Source organism: Calliphora vicina, chromosome 5, assembly GCF_958450345.1.
Source record: "Calliphora vicina chromosome 5, idCalVici1.1, whole genome shotgun sequence".
Taxonomy (NCBI): domain Eukaryota; kingdom Metazoa; phylum Arthropoda; class Insecta; order Diptera; family Calliphoridae; genus Calliphora; species Calliphora vicina.
The window spans coordinates 67,288,774-67,306,165 of NC_088784.1; the positions used below are offsets into that span (position 1 = coordinate 67,288,774).

A 17,392-nucleotide genomic window follows, 5' to 3' on the forward strand; every position below is an offset into this window, starting at 1 on the left:
ATTTGTATTTGAATTGAAACGGAAAAATAAATACAAAAAAATATGTTAAAGTGCAAAAATATGTTAAGTTTGTGTCGGTTAATCGACACAAACTAATCGGTTTATTTGTTATTTGAAAATCGGCAATTTTATATTATTCGAACAGTTAACCGTCCAAAATTAATCAGTTAACCGGTTAACGGTTAATCGATTGAATACCCTAGTAGATATCCAAACCAAATTCAACACAAAATATGTTTTATATAAGCCGAAATCGCAGTACCAAATTTTGTAACGATCGGCCCATAATTAGTCGTCCATAGGTACATAACTAGTCATAGCTCCCATATAAATTTTAAAAGAAAAGTGTTTTTCTCAGTGTAGGGTATCATATGGTCGGATTATACTTTCTTATTTGGTTTAATGGAGTTTTCCAATTACAATTACAAAGTAATTTAATTATAACAGTAATAAACAATTAGAATTATTTCAGAAATTTTTATTTGTATTTCAGAAAATTATAATAGCAATACCAATGGAAATTTCTGAAATAAAATTGGAAAATTCTGCAATATAATTTGAAACTTTTTAAGTATAAATTATAATTTCTGAAATACAATTAGAAAATTCTGAAATATAATTGGAAAATTCAGAAATTCAATTGGAAATTTCTTAAATATAATTAGAAACTTCTGAAATACAATTGGAATGGTGTAGAATCTTGAAAAACTCTAGAATCTTAATTTCAAAAAAAAATATAAAAATTATCACAAATACAAATCACAATTATCACTAATATATATGATCGAATTTTTATCTCCATGGTGTTAGTTTGGACCCAAGTGAGCTGCTCTCTTTCCTGTCTCCACAATGCGGCTGCCTGTGAACCTAACATAACCTAGTTTTGGGATATCGTTTGGTTTGTTCTTCATATGATAAAATGGCGATATATTTTATGTATCTTCCAAAAGATTATCTGAAAATATCTTATATTCACCTAAATGATTATCTACTAATATCAACTTTATATCTTCTATTGTTTCGTATTGCTTAGAAGTACCGCCCTGGCCGCACAATCTACCTTGATAGGGGAAACTCCCGCAATTCGAATAAAATTGTTGCCGCAATAAATGTTTTCTTCTAAGCAATAAGATTTCGAATTATTTTCGTATTATATTGCTTGTAGGGAATTTGTATATTCTCAATTTAAACTTGAAGTCAAGTTTTTTTTAATTTTTTAAAAGAATTATACATTATTACCAACAATAGAAACTATTGTTTTTTATGAAAAACAAGTGGGCCGAGCTTTCAATGAAATATGTGAAGGGGCCGTGAGAACCCCTGATCTACAAAGACTAGTATTGAATATTTTTAGTAAACAAAGTTGTATTATATGGTCCACACATACATGTGTTTCAGTCTCTCAATTAAAAATTCTAAAAAAGTAGATTTCAATTATCAAAATATGTTTTTACTTAGGTACTCATTAACATTTATTTTATTTTCACTTACCTGTAACTTATTTAATTGTTGATGTGTTTGTGAGACAATATTTTTTAGCGAATCATTGGGTTCACCCGCTGTGCCCAGTACTATAAAGAGCAGAGTGGTGGCGACCACACAACACAGTATTACAATGAAATGTTTTGTTCGCATTGCTATAATGCTTTTGTAATATTTGCGTATTCGACGTGAATAAGTTGACGTTGTTATTGCTCCCGTTGTAATGGCTGATGTTGTTGTTGACGCCGTCCCCGATGATGATGATGACGACGATGATCTTGCAGTTGTTGGTGTGGATGTTATAGACCAACGCTGCTGTTGCTGCTTAGGATGAAAACTATGATGGTGTTGCTGATTATGAAGATGATGTTGTTGTTGCTGTTGTGGTTTTTGTTTAGTATATTCCTTTAAACCCTCCACAATGAATTGATTTCTTTTAGAACAAATTGTGATTTGAAATTCTATTCGTATTGTTCGTTCGTTATTCGTTTTGTATGAATAAATACTTTTTTTGTCTACTAGTTTTTGGTATGTGTAGAGTAAGTATGATGTACTATATTAAAATAAATATTTAAAATCTGTATTTTATTGTGTTGTTGTTTTTTATTTTGTTTTTGTTTCTAGGTGTAAACAATTGTTGTTAATGTGTTTTGTTGATGTTTTTGCATTCATTCATTTATCTAGTCATTGACATATCAGCACAATGTGTCTGTTCTTTTTGTTTTTGTTTATATTTTTTTTATTTCTCTCTGTTGTTGTCAATTTTTGTTTTATTTGTTGTAGTTTGTTTACATTTACACTTGGCATTATTTCCTAAGTAGAGTGGATTTTTGTGTTGAATTCAGTTTATTTATTTTTATTGCTTAATATATTTTTGTTTGTGTCGTACGTTCACTAGTTCAAGTTTGTTATAATTGTTGTTGTTGTTGTAATTATTGTTTTTAGCGTATTTACGTTCAATGTTGAAATTGCATATTATATTTTACTGCATTTTGTTGTAAACTGTTGTTAATCAGAAAAGTGTTCATGATGGGCGCAAGAGGTGGCTTATCAGTAACTGTCGTTAAAAGTCTAAAAGTAAAAGAAAAGAAACTTCATGTATTAAATATCTGTATAAAAGTATAGATATATGTACATACATATATATGAATATAATTGTAAATAACTATTTTTTTGTTAGTAATATGTTGCTAAGTAAACAATGTAGTTTTAAGTTTCATCATCATATTCATAGTTTAAACAAATAAATTACATTTTCTAGTACATACTTTGTATTATTTTTTATATCTAGTTGTTTATCTAACATACTCGTACATACAGTTTTTAATATTTTTATCTCTCTAGCCGTTGCTATGCAGCTTGTAAAATTTCAATATCTAATATGGTTGGCTGCTTAATAAAATTTGTCTTATTTTCATTGTCGTATTACAATTTAAACAAACTTTTATTTATCAGGTACCTATACCTACTTTATATTTATAATTAATCGATGGTGAAGAGATAAAAGCTTTTCGCGATAATTTCGTGATGCTGGGCTTATTGCGACAAGTTTTTATATCATATAAATTGAATAATATAATAAATAGTTTGATTTATATCAAAATGTATCTTCTTCTTTATTTTTAAAAGCCAATATTCTGATATTATATTGTGAATACTTCAAAATTCATGAACATTTAGAATTTATGTACTTCAAAATTTTTAAGTTCAGAATTGTAAAAATTGGCTTTTCAGATTTTCAGATTTATTTTCGAATTTTTGAACATAATATTGCATAGTATGCATGAATGAATAAACCTGAGAACTGGTTCATAATTCAGTTAAACATTTTGACATAAACTAACATACAAGCAATCAACAATTCGGCCATAAAAAAATACTTTTATTTGAGGCCAATTTCTAATTTCGAACTTAAACACAAGTAAGAGTGCTATATGTTTAGGGATGTGCCTAAACTTATTTACCCTTTACTTTAAAATAAATATAGAAAATAAAGAAAAAATGTAATTGTTTGGTAGAAGAAATTAAGTTTCCCCGATTTTGACTCATTTCGGTCCTTCCTCATTAGAAAGAACTTTGAAATGTCTTTCATTTGATATGCCTATTAATATGACTTAGAAATCGAGATCGACTCCGATATCTATAACGAACCAGAATAAACAGTGGTTGACAATAAAATGGAAACTTTTCCAATAAATTTATTAATATATCAAAATCAAAATTTCAGCCCCCTGCTATAACGGATATCTTTTTCAGAAAGCTCCTATATAAAGATTCAAAAGCGATATTAGTTTCTAGAGGAACTAATATCGCTTTTGAATCTCAAAAAAGCTGAAATATTTTACTAATTCATAGGGCATCATATGATCGGACTTACCCAACTATACTTGTTTGAAATAAAAAATTATTTAACAAAAAAATAGAGAAAAATATTTGTATTACACGGGTGAAACAGATACAGTAACACTTGCTCATTTTGTATTAAGTGTAACAAATTAATATATGACTAATACTTAAATGTATTTGCAATATGATATTTATTTATTTGATAATGATAAAATGCTATTAGTTCATTGAAATGATTTCAGTTTATTTTGCACAAAACTTTAGTTAATTTCACAATTCCATTGTCCATTGTCTTTAAAGAATATTTTGAAAGTTGAAAAAACGAATACATTCTCTCCATTTAAGTACTTTGGACAAAAGAGTTTCCTCTCCATGTCTTCCTCTATGTTTAGAAATAAACATCAATTTTGACATTCGTAAACATTTTGAAATTTGTTATATACACACAAATATACGTTCATAAATATTAAATACAAATTTAATTTCAAATGTGTGTCAACCTTAGTGAACTGATTGGCCTTTGCTCATGACTCGAATCAGCTATTAATTTAATTATTCTTTAATTATATTAATTGAGTGAATATTTTTGTTTAACCTACTATTTAATTTCTGAATTCTATTAACTCAATATACATACATCGTTCAGTTTGTTTAGAAATGTATTGAATGTAATTTTTCAGGAATTTTTACAAAAGTGAAAATTTTCCAATTCGTTTAGGTTTTGCTTTCTCAAAAACTTTATCATCGTCTATTTTAGTTATATTTTCATCATTCCATTTCCTAATATGTACTAAGCTTGTCATTCGTATAAAAGTTTTTCGAATAAACAATTTATTTCATTTTAGAATAATAATTGTCGATTAATTGAATCGAAATTTTATTACAAACTACTTTTTACATTCATAACCCAATTGACTTTGGATTGTCATACCAAGATCAGAACATGAACATAAGAAACTTAACTTAAAATAATCGTATTATCAGCCGTCTTTCCGATGTTAATTGGCCGCTTCAGAGCTGCGCTTAAATATTTTTATAGGATGCCGTGAAAGACCGATGTTATGCGAATAATCCAGAAACGACACGCAATTGTTTTATCAAAATTTTGTACGATACAAATCCACATGCACCTCATGTGGATCAGCGTCATTGTTTGTTGATTTTGGGATGGAGGCCTCATCAATCCATATTTCTTTGAGAACGAAGTTGGTCGATGATTACCAACTTCTTTGGTCTGAATTGAATATGGAAACCAACGACATGTTGTTTCAACAGAACGGAACTACTTGCAAAACAGCTCATGTCACATTGGATATTCTGCACATGCGATTTGAGGAGATGGACATCTCACGTGGAGGTTATGTGAATTGGTCTTTTTCTTATGGGGTTTTCTTAAGTTGCAGGACTATGCGAATACGCCACAAACCACAGCGGCTCTCAAAGCCAACATAACCCAACCATCAGTCAAATTCAGCATTTTATGAGCCTGAGTCATGGATAATTGGTGTTTTAGGATGCTACTAACCCAGCATAACAGTGACGGACATTTGCAAGATGTTATACATAATGTCATTGATAGGCCTTCCAAACGAATAAAAATGTCTCTGATACTTTAATTTTTTATTCAAATATTTACTTTTAACCATTTTTAGTGACGCATTCTTTATCTTTATCATTAATTAACTATGTAGTTTCATATTTAGAATTTTTTAACACTTAGCATCTTTAAATTAGTTTAATATTGAACTCAACACTACAACTATTAACATTCCGAATTATTACTTCTATGATTGTTAAGTGCTAATTAGGGAAAATTAATATTTGGAGATATTTATTATAACATAGACATTAAAAAAATTTATGAAATAAATCTAGCATATAAAAACTGTGAGGAACAGAGATCTTCTATTATCTCATACATATTTTATTTTTATAATAACATTTAATACAAAATGTATATTTAAGGTGAAAGTTAAAACTTTTCAATTAGAAAAAATTATAACCAAATTTTCAAGTTTACTTGTATTAAATTGATGGCCTTGCTAACAAAAGTATTTTGATTTGTTTGTTATTATGTATGTGTTAAATTAAAAATATTGAAATAGAAAAAAAATTATTTTGTTAATAAAACTTTTAGTGTTTGGCAGAAATCCAAGTTTTCCAAAATTGTTATAAAAATTAAACAAACTAATTTCAAGTTTGGTTAGAGACGAAAAATAAAAGTTATATGCCGAAGACAATTTGAAGAGCAATAACAATTCTAGAATAACATGCATATTTTAGTAGCAAACATATTTATGTGCTGTTTTTCTATAGCGAATGAGCGTTTTGAGTGGACGTTTTACATGTATTTTGTTTTTGTTACAAAAACAAAACACATGTTAAATTACCACTCAAAGTACTCGTTCGCTATAGAAAAACAGCACATAAATATCTAAAAACTACTTGTTAAAAGTTTTAAAAAGTATAGATTTTTGAGTTTTAAAAAAATATTTTTTTTTAACTTTTGTAAATAAATGTTATTTTTTTATTAAGCGCATTTAGAAAAAAATTCGAATGTTAAAAATAAAAAAGGGAAAAAAATCCCGGGAAATTTTTGTTCAGTTTCAAACTTATATTGCTGCTTCAAGTATTTATAAACTGACACCTTTTTGGAAGGATACTCCCAAGCTATGGCTTATGCAAATTGGGTCTTTCGGGGTTGTCATAGAATCCAATCTTTGTCGGAATCGGTTTAAAAAACAACAGAAAAAGTACATTTGTCTCGTGAAATCGAAAGTTATATGTTTTATATTCGATCTAGAATTAAATTCTTTATCGATTAAACAAAAAATTACATTGGATTTCGTAAGTCAAATGTACCTTTTCTGTCGTTTTCAAAACCAATTCCGACAATGATTGAATTCTATGACAACCCCATTTATTTGGACTTTCTGGTATTACACGTGATTTAACCAAGTTTAAGTTCATATTTCGGACATTTTGGAATCACCTCCATCAGATGGCATCAACTTTCCTTCAAATTATGAGAAATCTTGCTTAAAATTATGAGTAACAATAGTTTTTCTGATATATGGGTTATATGGAGGTAGGGCCAATTATGGACCGATCCTAACAAAACTTGGTAGAAAGATTTAGGTTCATATAAAACTTATTTGTGTTTAATTTCATCACGATATTAAGTATTATAAGCAATTATGAATGTTCAAGACATTTTCTGAGGGGGAGCTTGTATGGGGACTAGGGACAAATGTTGCCCGATTTTTTCCATACTCTAAGAGTACATAGAACTAATTGTGCAAAATTTTATCAGGTTTTCCGCATAGTAAACATTTTATATATAAATAGGCCACTCGTTTTTTTGTGGTACCCTTTTAAGTATGTTATTGTCCACCAATATTAATGAAACATATATGGTTTAAAAAAATATTTTTTTTAGATATGCACAATATAAAAAATGTTGCTTTCAAGTGGTCGAATTTCGGCCACCGTCTTATATGAATGCTCAAACAGTATTCCATAGGGACATTTGTATTAGGGCTAGGTGAAATCAGGGACCGATATTGCCTATCTTCAATACCAGACAAACCTTATCAAGAGAGAGTATTTGTTTTGACAGACAGACAGACCGCCGGACATAGCTAGATCGACTTAGAATCTTATGAGGGCCCTGGATATATACTTTTAGGTTCTATGACCAATATTTTGATATGTCACAAACGGAATGACAGAATCAATGTACCTACCCATCATTTCATTTGATGGTGGATATAAAAGCTAAATATTTCGATAATATAAAACAAAAAACACTATTTTATTGTTTTAGTACATATTATAATGTTTAATAAACAACTTAAACACAAACCCTTTTTTGCAATAAAATATAAAATAAATAAAAAAGTTAACAATCTCTATTTATTAAATTTACAAAAGTCTGCGGACGACTGCATTTAACCTCCTTTTAACTTCACAACCCCCTTTAGTCTATTAGACATCGAGTATGCAAGTTTTTTTGGTAAATTCTGTTCAATAATATTAAGATCGGAACATTGAGGAGAATGCTCCAACTTTGAATTGACGTTATAAAGCAGCCACTCCCTTCCCAACAGAGAAGGATGCTTGTGGTCATAGTCATCCATAACGCTACGACAACAAAATACATTGAATAGCATGTATTTTTTTGTCGCAAGATTTAGGTTTTTGACAACAGACATAGGTTTTCGACAATTACGTTTCGTCTCTATGTTACCCTATGCATTTGTGGCTAAGTGTACGTCAGCTAATTTTTTAAAGAAAAAAACTGTTAATCATTAAAATTCCGTTATCGAATATGTTAAAAAACGTTACCGTTAAAATATCATTAACGAAATAATATAATGTAGCGTTACCAATATCTTTTAACCGTTTTGAATCGGAAACTAAACAAAATAAAGCTAGTACCATTTTTGGTCCAATTGGATCACAGCGGCAGAGCTGATCGCATCGCTGTAGGTATGTAACATTTTACAGAAGCCATAATTAAAATGGGAAAAACCTTAATACTTTACTTTATTTATAATCAATCAAACAGTTGTTGAAATATATAGATATATGTATGTATACAATTGTATGTAATATAGGCTAGCCAGACGTACTTTTTTCAGCAGTACGCGTACTTTTTTTTAGTCAATGTACTGCTGTCTGCATAACCCTTAAAAAAGTACGCTAAAGTACTTTTTTTTGCCTTTTGTACTTTTATTTGTACTTTTTTCTCTGTTTAGCATTTTCAGTAACATTTTTTTTCAGTGCAGAAAGAATCACATAGTTTGAAGCGCCCTGTTAAAATGTTTTTACAACCAGAACACATTTGTGGCGACAAACCGAAAAATTTTTCATTGTATTTTATATTAGAAGCAAAAAATCGCTAGTCGTGACGACTTTTCTTCTTTATATTAATCAGTCGTTAATCGCCAGAATTGTGATCAATCTGTTAATCAAAACAAAACGTAAATATTGCTCATATGTTGCAAACGTCTTTTTAGAAAAGCGAATAAAATAAAGAATTTTCAATATAAAAAAGTTTGTAAAGCAGAATATCGAATAATTTATAAATTTTTAAATAAAATGTTGATAAGTTCACAGTAAGTAACATTTATATTTCAATTGTAAATATAAACAGCAAAACTTTATTTTTAGAAATGGAAAAAGATGCAAATATTTCATATGAATCGCTTTTAAGTAGCTCAAACTCTGAAGTCGAGGAAGTATCATACAAATCACCTGGGCAAAAGAAGAAAAAAGTTGTTAGAAGACGAAAAAACAAATTCAATGATATGTGGAAAAATAATTTTAGTTGGATTGCGAGAACTAATGATAATACTATGGCCAAGTGTACGGCATGTGGATTTGTGTTTTCTATTGCGTATGGGGGATTAGCCGATATTAAGCGACATATGAAAACAACAAAACATTTGCGAAACTTGGAAAGCAGCCAACAAAAATCCGTCAGTGTCTTTTTAAATCGTAATAGTGATAAACAATCAGAAGCGAAACAGTCTAGTGCAGCAGCAGAAGCAGCTTTTGCTTACCACACTGTAATGCATGGCCATAGTTATCAATCAGCAGATTGCACAAGCAAACTAGTCAAACAGATTTTTCCAGATTCAAATGTGGCTTCTAACTTTACTTGTGGTAAAACTAAAATGGCTAAAATCATATCCAACATTCTAGCTAAGTATTCAGTTGAATCCCTATTGAAAGACTTAGGCAATTCTCACCCATTTTCGATCTCGACTGACGCGTCGAATAAAGGTAATATTAAAACGTTTCCTATTGTTTTGAGATATTTCAATAAAGAAAAAGGAGTGAACACAAAACTTTTGAGTTTTTACAACTCTGATTCTGAAATGTCGTTAGACATAGCAAATTCGTTAAAATCAAAATTGGAATACCGAAATCTAAGTTTGGCAAATGTAACTAGCTTTTGCGCGGATAACGCAAATGTAAATTTTGGTTCTAAGAAAAGTGTATTTGTGGAGCTTAAAAAAAACAACCCCAATATTATTGGTGTTGGGTGTTTGTGTCATGTTTTAAACAATTCGTTTAAAAATGCTATGAAGCTGATGAAATTTGATTTAGAAAATATTATAATAAAGATTTTTAACGAATTTTCGACCTCAACAAAAAAGACTGCAACTCTAAAAGAAATGTTTGAGTTTTGTGAATTGGAATGGTCTGAAATGCTGCGTCACGTACCAACACGTTGGCTTACTCTAACACCTGCAGTAGAAAGATTGTTAAAAAATTATCCAGCAATAAAAGCTTATTTTTTGTCTCAAGATAGCTGTTCACCAGTTTTAAGCCAATTTTTTGAACATGAACTTTCTGAAGCCTATTTGGGATTCGTCCACAACATTGGAAATTCAATATTACTGTCCATAAAAAGATTAGAAGAAAACCATAATCTAGTAATCATTGACTTATTCCAGATAATTAAACAGCTCTATGATAAATTTGAACAACAAAAGAATGAAAAATTTTATGGATATTTGGCTGAATCTATCTGCAACAACTCTGATAATGAACGGGAAATTTCTTTATTCAAAAAACGTGCATATGAGTTTTTATTGTATATAAATAATTATATTAAAGAACGTTTTCCACTGAAAAAAAATAATTTCGAAAAACTTTCTGTTTTTAATCTTAACTCGAACATATCATTTCATGAATTTGCAGATGTCATTAAATCATTTTCTATCAAAAACATTGACATGGATCAACTGTTTGATGAATTCGTTAATTTAAAAACTTTTGCTGGAAATGTAACAAAAGAAAAAACTGTTGAAGAAAAATGGAAAGAGTTTTTAAATAGTGGATCATTTCCAAATTTTGAAAAAATTTGTATGTTTATTTTTTCTATACCACATTCAAATGCGGCAACTGAGAGAATATTCAGTTTAATGTTTAACTTTTGGAGAAAAGAAAGAAATAAGCTTTTAATTGAAAATTTAGAGAGTGAACTGACTATTAAGACTAATTTTGAATTGACATGTGCCGAGTTTTTTAATTTTTTAAAAACTGAAAATGGCAAAAATGGAATTGTTAACCATATTAAAAAGAATGATAAATATTTGTAAGACTTATAAATTATTAAAAAAAATTAAATATAATTATTTAATCAACCAAACCGAAATGTACAAAAAAACAAGTGATATCAGTATTAAAAATATTAATATAAATTTGTACAAATTAACTTTGTTTTTAATCACAAATTAAAACCTGACTAATTTTAAGTTATTAATTTGTTGTAAATAATATTTACGATCTCATTTACTGAAGAATATGTTATTTTATGTTATTTAATGAATTTAAGGAAGTTTTCAATAAAAAACACGAATGTACTTTTTTTTTATTAATTGTACTGCTTTTTTTTCTTTGGTGTACTTTTTTTGCCAATTCAATATCTGGCTACCCTAATGTAATACAAGAAAGTTAAAAAAACCTCAAGTGTAAACTACACTCTGCTCTATTTCCTACCAAGTCGAATGAACGAACAAATGAAAATTATTAATAATTCAATCATATAGTATCAGTTTTTCACTACCGCTACCATTTCATGAAAACATTTATATACATACAGCGCTAGCTACCCAACTCACCGATTTAACCGCACAGAAATCCAATCATCAAAACTGCTTGGAGTGTTAGAATGATTATGGAGAGCCTTTAAATTCATTGCCCTACAAACAACACGAGCAGCAGCAAAAAAACAATCACGAAAAGGATATTAAATAGAAGAATGAAACCAAACAGAAAAACAACTCTTTAGGGTGGCAATTGTCTGAATATAAAGTTGTGGATATTTGGAGTGAGCAACATACAATCCAGCAACTGCAATGCAACAACGAATCAGCAATAAACTTTTTAGTTCACTTGAATTTTTTCCATTCTTTTTAGGTTTTTTTATTTTTTTGTTTATATATTTATTTTTTTGCTTTTGTCATACACAAACTTTACATGAAATAAAAAACAGCAATTGCGATATCAAGTGAATTGTTTTTAAAATAAAATAAAATTTACATAATTTTATATGGATATCACAAGTTTGTTACATATAAAAGTCGCGAAACACACAACTCCCATGAATATTTAATTAATTTGATATATTTTACATATGAGCGTGTTGATAAAAACGAGAGTATTAAATACTTTTATTTTTAATAACAAAACTATTCCAATAACACAAACGCACAAACTTCAGAAGTCGGCGGCGACTGAATTAATACCGATTCCGCAAATAAGAAAACTGAAGAGGAAAAGAAAATCACACATAAATAATAAGAAAACAACAACAAAATACGAAAAACTCGTTTATTTTTGGCAGACTAACTGCGCTTGATTTTTTCTTATTTTGTTTTAATCAATTAGTTTTTTGCACTGCACTTTTATTTTCATTAACGAATGGATTTGGTATTTTATTTGTTAATAAACCAACATATTTGGTATTGATAATTTCAGTTATGAATATTTAAACGCAAACAGAATATATTAACGATTTATTTAACACAAACACGACAGCTGCAAATGTATGAAAATTATTTTTTCTCAACTGAATTTTTGTTAAATTTTCTTTCCACCCGTTTTACCACAAACCAACAGAGTTGTAAAAATGTGGCACAAAAAGTTTTTGCAATTAAATGAAATAAATTATAATCAAATTATTGATATATTAAAATATTTATATGCCAAACATATTTGTACGACTTCAAAAAAGTATTTTTTTTTAAATTTAATTAAAATTATAAAAATTATTTTATTATTTCGTACTAATTTTTCCATCCCTGCTGCAGCTGGTCATCTGTTATTTGCTTTTTCTTCTTATTGCTAATTCTCAGTTTCTCTATTTACCAGTATACAAATTGTGTTTCCACATAAAAAAATTTTCCCATTAAATGCAATTATTAAAGATTGCATTTAATAATTTCCAAATAAATCGTATAATGTCTTTTTATGCCGTTGCAAAGGGACGTAAAGTTGGTATTTACAGTACTTGGTAAGTTGGAAATTGAGTTATTAATTAACCGCTACTAGAGACCTGAGACTTCTCCTATCTAACCCAATTAGTATTTTTGTTGCTTTTGCTTCCAACTTTGGCAGCTGGACTTGGACATCTAGCAATCCGTCCTACTATTGGATTGTAGAGACCAATAGACATACAGGGGTACCCACTACTATGGTCCAGATCTGAACCCTATCTATCCATTTCATCTTCTAACTCATTACCCTGTATGTAACAGTGCCCTGGCACCCTACACAACCTGATTGTGTATAGTTCTATAGCTCTTTTACAGTCCATCACTATGCTCAAGTGTACTATTTGACATTTCCTAAATTGTCAATTCAGACCCCTTTATGACGTGTGCCCTTATCAAGTCCGTGGCTTTCCGGATAATTAAGATCTCTGCCTAGAAGAAGGGATCGCAAATAATGATTATTTTTCAAATTTCAACTAAAAAATCATGTGCCCTACGTAAAGGATTTTTTCATTCTTAATATTTAGAAATTCCATCCTTATCTATATAAATATATAAATGGGTTTGTAAGTTTGTTTGTTTGTTGGTTTGTTTATTTGTTTGAGCATCACGCCTAAACGGCTGAACCGATTTTATTGAAATTTGGAACGTAGATAGATTCCTACTGGGAAGCGTCAATAGGCTATATATTTTTTTTATTTTACTACGACAGCGGTAGCGAAGCTCACAGGGTCAAGCTAGTAATACATATAGCTATGGGATAAAAATTGTTTATGAAATACCTATATTTTATCAGTTTTTAAGAGAATCAGTTAAATTCAACGTTCCTGAAGAAAATTTGTTTTTCTTAAAAATATCTTGAAAATTACACTTTGATTTTAATTTTTTCCGAATTTGTATGCAGCGTGCCAATATTTAATAAAAATATGTTTTGAACGAGGCTGTAATTTAATTATCTTATATATCAAACAATATAATAAATACAAAGTTTTTTGCAGGTTATAAACTTTTGAATTGAATTTATCTTACTAATCAATATTACAAACATGACAGAAAAATATGTCGCGTGACAAATCATACTAAAGGTTTTAAAACAAAAACCAATGCAAACATTCCAACAGTACAACTGTCAATTGATTTGTACATTATTTAATTTTATTAATAAAAAAAATTCTGTAATAAATTACGTTCCAATTCGCTACATTTTTTTCTAATTGTTTTATATATTCCATGCAAATTTAAATTGTACAATTTGTATTTGTGTGATAAAATATTGCTAGTAACATTTCACGATGAAAAACAGGGGTTGTAATAGAGCAATTCGATTCGAAAGAAAATATTTTCGAATTTAAATGTATTAAGGTTATACTTTGGTATTAAGCACGATTTTCTTTTCGATTCGAATTTTAAAATAAGCCCCAGAGTACCAAATTTGTTTGTATGGATTTCTATTAAACAAATATTTTCATTCAGTTTATTAGTTTTATTTTGAATTAATTCAACATTGAATGAATTCCATTCCAATAAATGTATTTCAATTAAGCTAAATATTGAAATGCTCAGATTGAAATAATCAATTCGAAACTCTGTAATATAATATACATATAGCTCATTTGCTGCATCATCGTAATAACTCAAAAAATTAAATTTTTCGGGAGACACATTTTTAGTTTTTAAACCGATATATTTTTTATTTTTAATTTTTTAAGAAAAACACAAACACGTAATAAAATATATTAGTTTTCAAGATAACTTAACGATTTTCAACACACAAACAGCAACACCAGTTTAGCTACTTTACAAGACTTTGTTAGATATTAAAACAAGTTATTTACTATGAAAAAACCCAAGTTTCCAGTTAATAACACCATATTAACTGGAAATATGAGTTTTTTGAATTATGACTATGTACATATGTATATCGTCACCTAAAATGCAAAACAACGTATCATCAAAAAAATCGAAATTGATTTTATTATTGATTACGATTCACTACATCATATTACATACATATGTGTACAAAATTTTAAACTTTTACTATCAAAAATAACCAAGTTATAACCAAAATTGAAACTAAAGTATCATCAAGTATATGATTTTCTTGAACAAAATAACGTATAGGCTTTGAGTAAGTAATTAATAAATCGTTTTTACCTTATTTTAGGTAGTATCCTAATTTTTTTTTAATAAATTTGTTGCAATTGAATATTTTTTGCAGTCTTAATGAAAATTTAATTTTATTTTTTCATAAAAATTTATTTTGATGATACGTTTTTTTTGTTTCAGAAAATAAAAATTAAAAAAAAACGTATCTTAAAGAGTGCTTTGAAAAATTTTGTTCATAAAATATATTTCTAGAGCCATTGTAATTCAAATTTGAAAATTTTGTTTCAATATCTCAAGTAGTTTTCATTTTATATCGTTTTTTGTTTCTCCTATTAACTAATGAAAAGTGATGTTTCGTTATTTTGCATTTTAGGTGACGATATGTATGTATATTTATATAAAACTTATTAATCGATTAAATTTTAACTAAATTTTATATCTAGTAGTCATAAATTGATTTATTATATTCTACACCACTATAAGGCTGTAGGATAAAAAAAATCGGAAAAGTCCGAGAATTTTACTGATCGGGTTTCCTAGTTGAAACTGCATACGCCAGAGAAAAACTATTTTTTTCCAAGGTGATTTATATAGATTTTACTTCAATACTGGTATGTAATCCAAAATGTTAAAAAATCTAATAGTAACAATAGTAATTTCTAATCCAAAATGTTAAAAAATCTAATAGTAACAATAGTAATTTCTAATTTAGCATATTTAATTGATACCCATGTCTCTCATATCGGAAAATTATCAAGGGTTTAATGTTGAATATCTACAAAATATGTCTTAGATTCGATTTAATACTCAATTCAATATTGTTAAAGAATTTCCATCAATTTTGCAGGGCAGAATGTCAAGAGAAAATAAATGGCTATAGAGGAGCCAGATATAAAAAATTTCCTACACGCGAAGCTGCTGAAGAATTTATAGGCGCTTATTATGTCGACGGCAAAAAAATACAGTACAAAAGTGACGGTATAGCCGTTCCTTCAGACGCTGTAATCAAACAAACTGAGTCTAAGCAGGAAGAGGAAATAAATGATTTATGGCCACCATGTGATGGTGATGATTATCAAATAACAGATGATGATTTGGTAAAAAAATCGAATAACAAATAATTGTGACATACATACATACATTTTATTAACATAATTTTTATTGCAGTTGATGGCTTTAGCTGAAGTTGAGGGACTGCCAGAAACTTCATTAAATCGTAAACGAAAATTAGAATCCTCAACTGGCAGTTCTTCAGGTAAAATACCTAGACATGAATCCATAATTTGGGAACCGGTTGGTTTAAAACATATTGGCAATATGGAATTTCTTCTGGATTCTGAGGGCTATGTTATCGTTTATACAGATGGTTCCTGCTTTAACAATGGCCAAAAGAATGCTTGTGCCGGTTATGGTGTATATTTTGGTGATGAACATGTTCTGTAAGAATGTTTAAAGTTTAGTAGCGTTAAAAGTGAAAATTGTAAATAATAATTTTTAGTAATGTTGGCAAACCTGTAACTGGACGTGTCACTAATAATGTTGGCGAAATTCAGGCTGCAATTTATGCTATCAAAACTGCCAAACGTTTGGGTATTACTAAACTATGCCTCAGTACCGATTCTCAATTTCTCATTAATTCCATAACACTTTGGATAAGGGGGTGGAAAGCAAAAAACTGGCGTTTAAAAAGTGGTGATCCTGTTAAAAACTTGACGGAGTTTAAGGAATTGGATGCTTTGTTACAAGACAATTTAATTAATATAAAATGGGTAAATCTTATACATATATTTTTTATATAATTTTAATTACTTTATCTTAATGCTTCTTCTGTCTATTTCAAGAATTATGTCAAAGCTCATAAAGGAATAAAGGGCAATGAAATGGCGGATAAATTGGCACGAGAAGGCTCTGAAATATATAAAAGAATGCATCTGACATAGGCATTATGTAGATTTTATTTCTGTATTGATTATTTTATTACGAATTATAAAGTAAACCACTTACCCCCATTAACACGAAGTCTGGTTATGCCTTAACTAATAGTTATACAGTCGGTTAAAATTATTTTTGTATGAAAACTGTCAGTATAACTATTAGTTAAAACATAACCATACTTCGTGTTACTGGGGGTTAAGCTATATGAACACCAATAAGGGATATTGGAACACAACAGCAAGAAAAAATACAAATCTTAAAATAAAACAAATGGCTATTGAAATTTAAATAATTTTTATTAATTTTTTAAAGTTGTATTAAGAACTCTTAACTTATTAAAATGTTAACCATAATTAAGTCTTAAATGTGGCTAAAATGTTAAAATGCAAACGTGCTAGATCCCTTTTCACAAATTTTACAGGAAGCACTAAAAACGTCGAGATGATAAAACATTTCTAAATTATTCATTTAAAAAAAATGGAAAATTACACTCTGATTTTTTTACACTTTTA

At 28.6% G+C, this 17,392-nt stretch overlaps 2 protein-coding genes across 2 annotated transcripts in view; one reads left to right on the forward strand and one right to left on the reverse strand.

The window, feature by feature from the left end:
• Positions 1–12,436, reverse strand: part of LOC135961927 (uncharacterized) — a 62,019-nt gene extending 49,583 nt beyond the window's left edge. Inside the window, exons 1-2 of the mRNA XM_065513575.1 lie at positions 11,466–12,436; positions 1,492–2,553 (exon numbers count right to left, since the gene is read on the reverse strand). Of these exons, the coding sequence (XP_065369647.1) occupies positions 1,492–1,635 (144 nt within the window). The 5' untranslated portion in view covers positions 1,636–2,553; positions 11,466–12,436. The remainder of the gene's footprint in view (positions 1–1,491; positions 2,554–11,465) is intronic.
• Positions 12,437–12,701: 265 nt separating this feature from the next.
• Positions 12,702–17,172, forward strand: rnh1 (ribonuclease H1). The gene is made up of 6 exons (XM_065511381.1): positions 12,702–12,859; positions 15,793–16,042; positions 16,113–16,384; positions 16,444–16,714; positions 16,787–16,945; positions 17,076–17,172. The coding sequence occupies exons 1-5, from the start codon at positions 12,759–12,761 to the stop codon at positions 16,883–16,885; spliced, it is 993 nt and encodes a 330-aa protein (XP_065367453.1). The 5' UTR covers positions 12,702–12,758; the 3' UTR covers positions 16,886–16,945; positions 17,076–17,172.
• The last annotated feature ends 220 nt before the right edge of the window (positions 17,173–17,392 follow it).

Excerpts from the sequence above, each read along its gene's own strand:
- rnh1 (XM_065511381.1), top strand. The coding sequence starts at position 12,759 with ATGCAATTATTAAAGATTGCATTTAATAATTTCCAAATAAATCGTATA. Across the intron at positions 16,043-16,112 it reads AAATAACAGATGATGATTTG|TTGATGGCTTTAGCTGAAGT; the intron begins GTAAAAAAATCG and ends TTTTTATTGCAG. Across the intron at positions 16,715-16,786 it reads ATTTAATTAATATAAAATGG|AATTATGTCAAAGCTCATAA; the intron begins GTAAATCTTATA and ends GTCTATTTCAAG.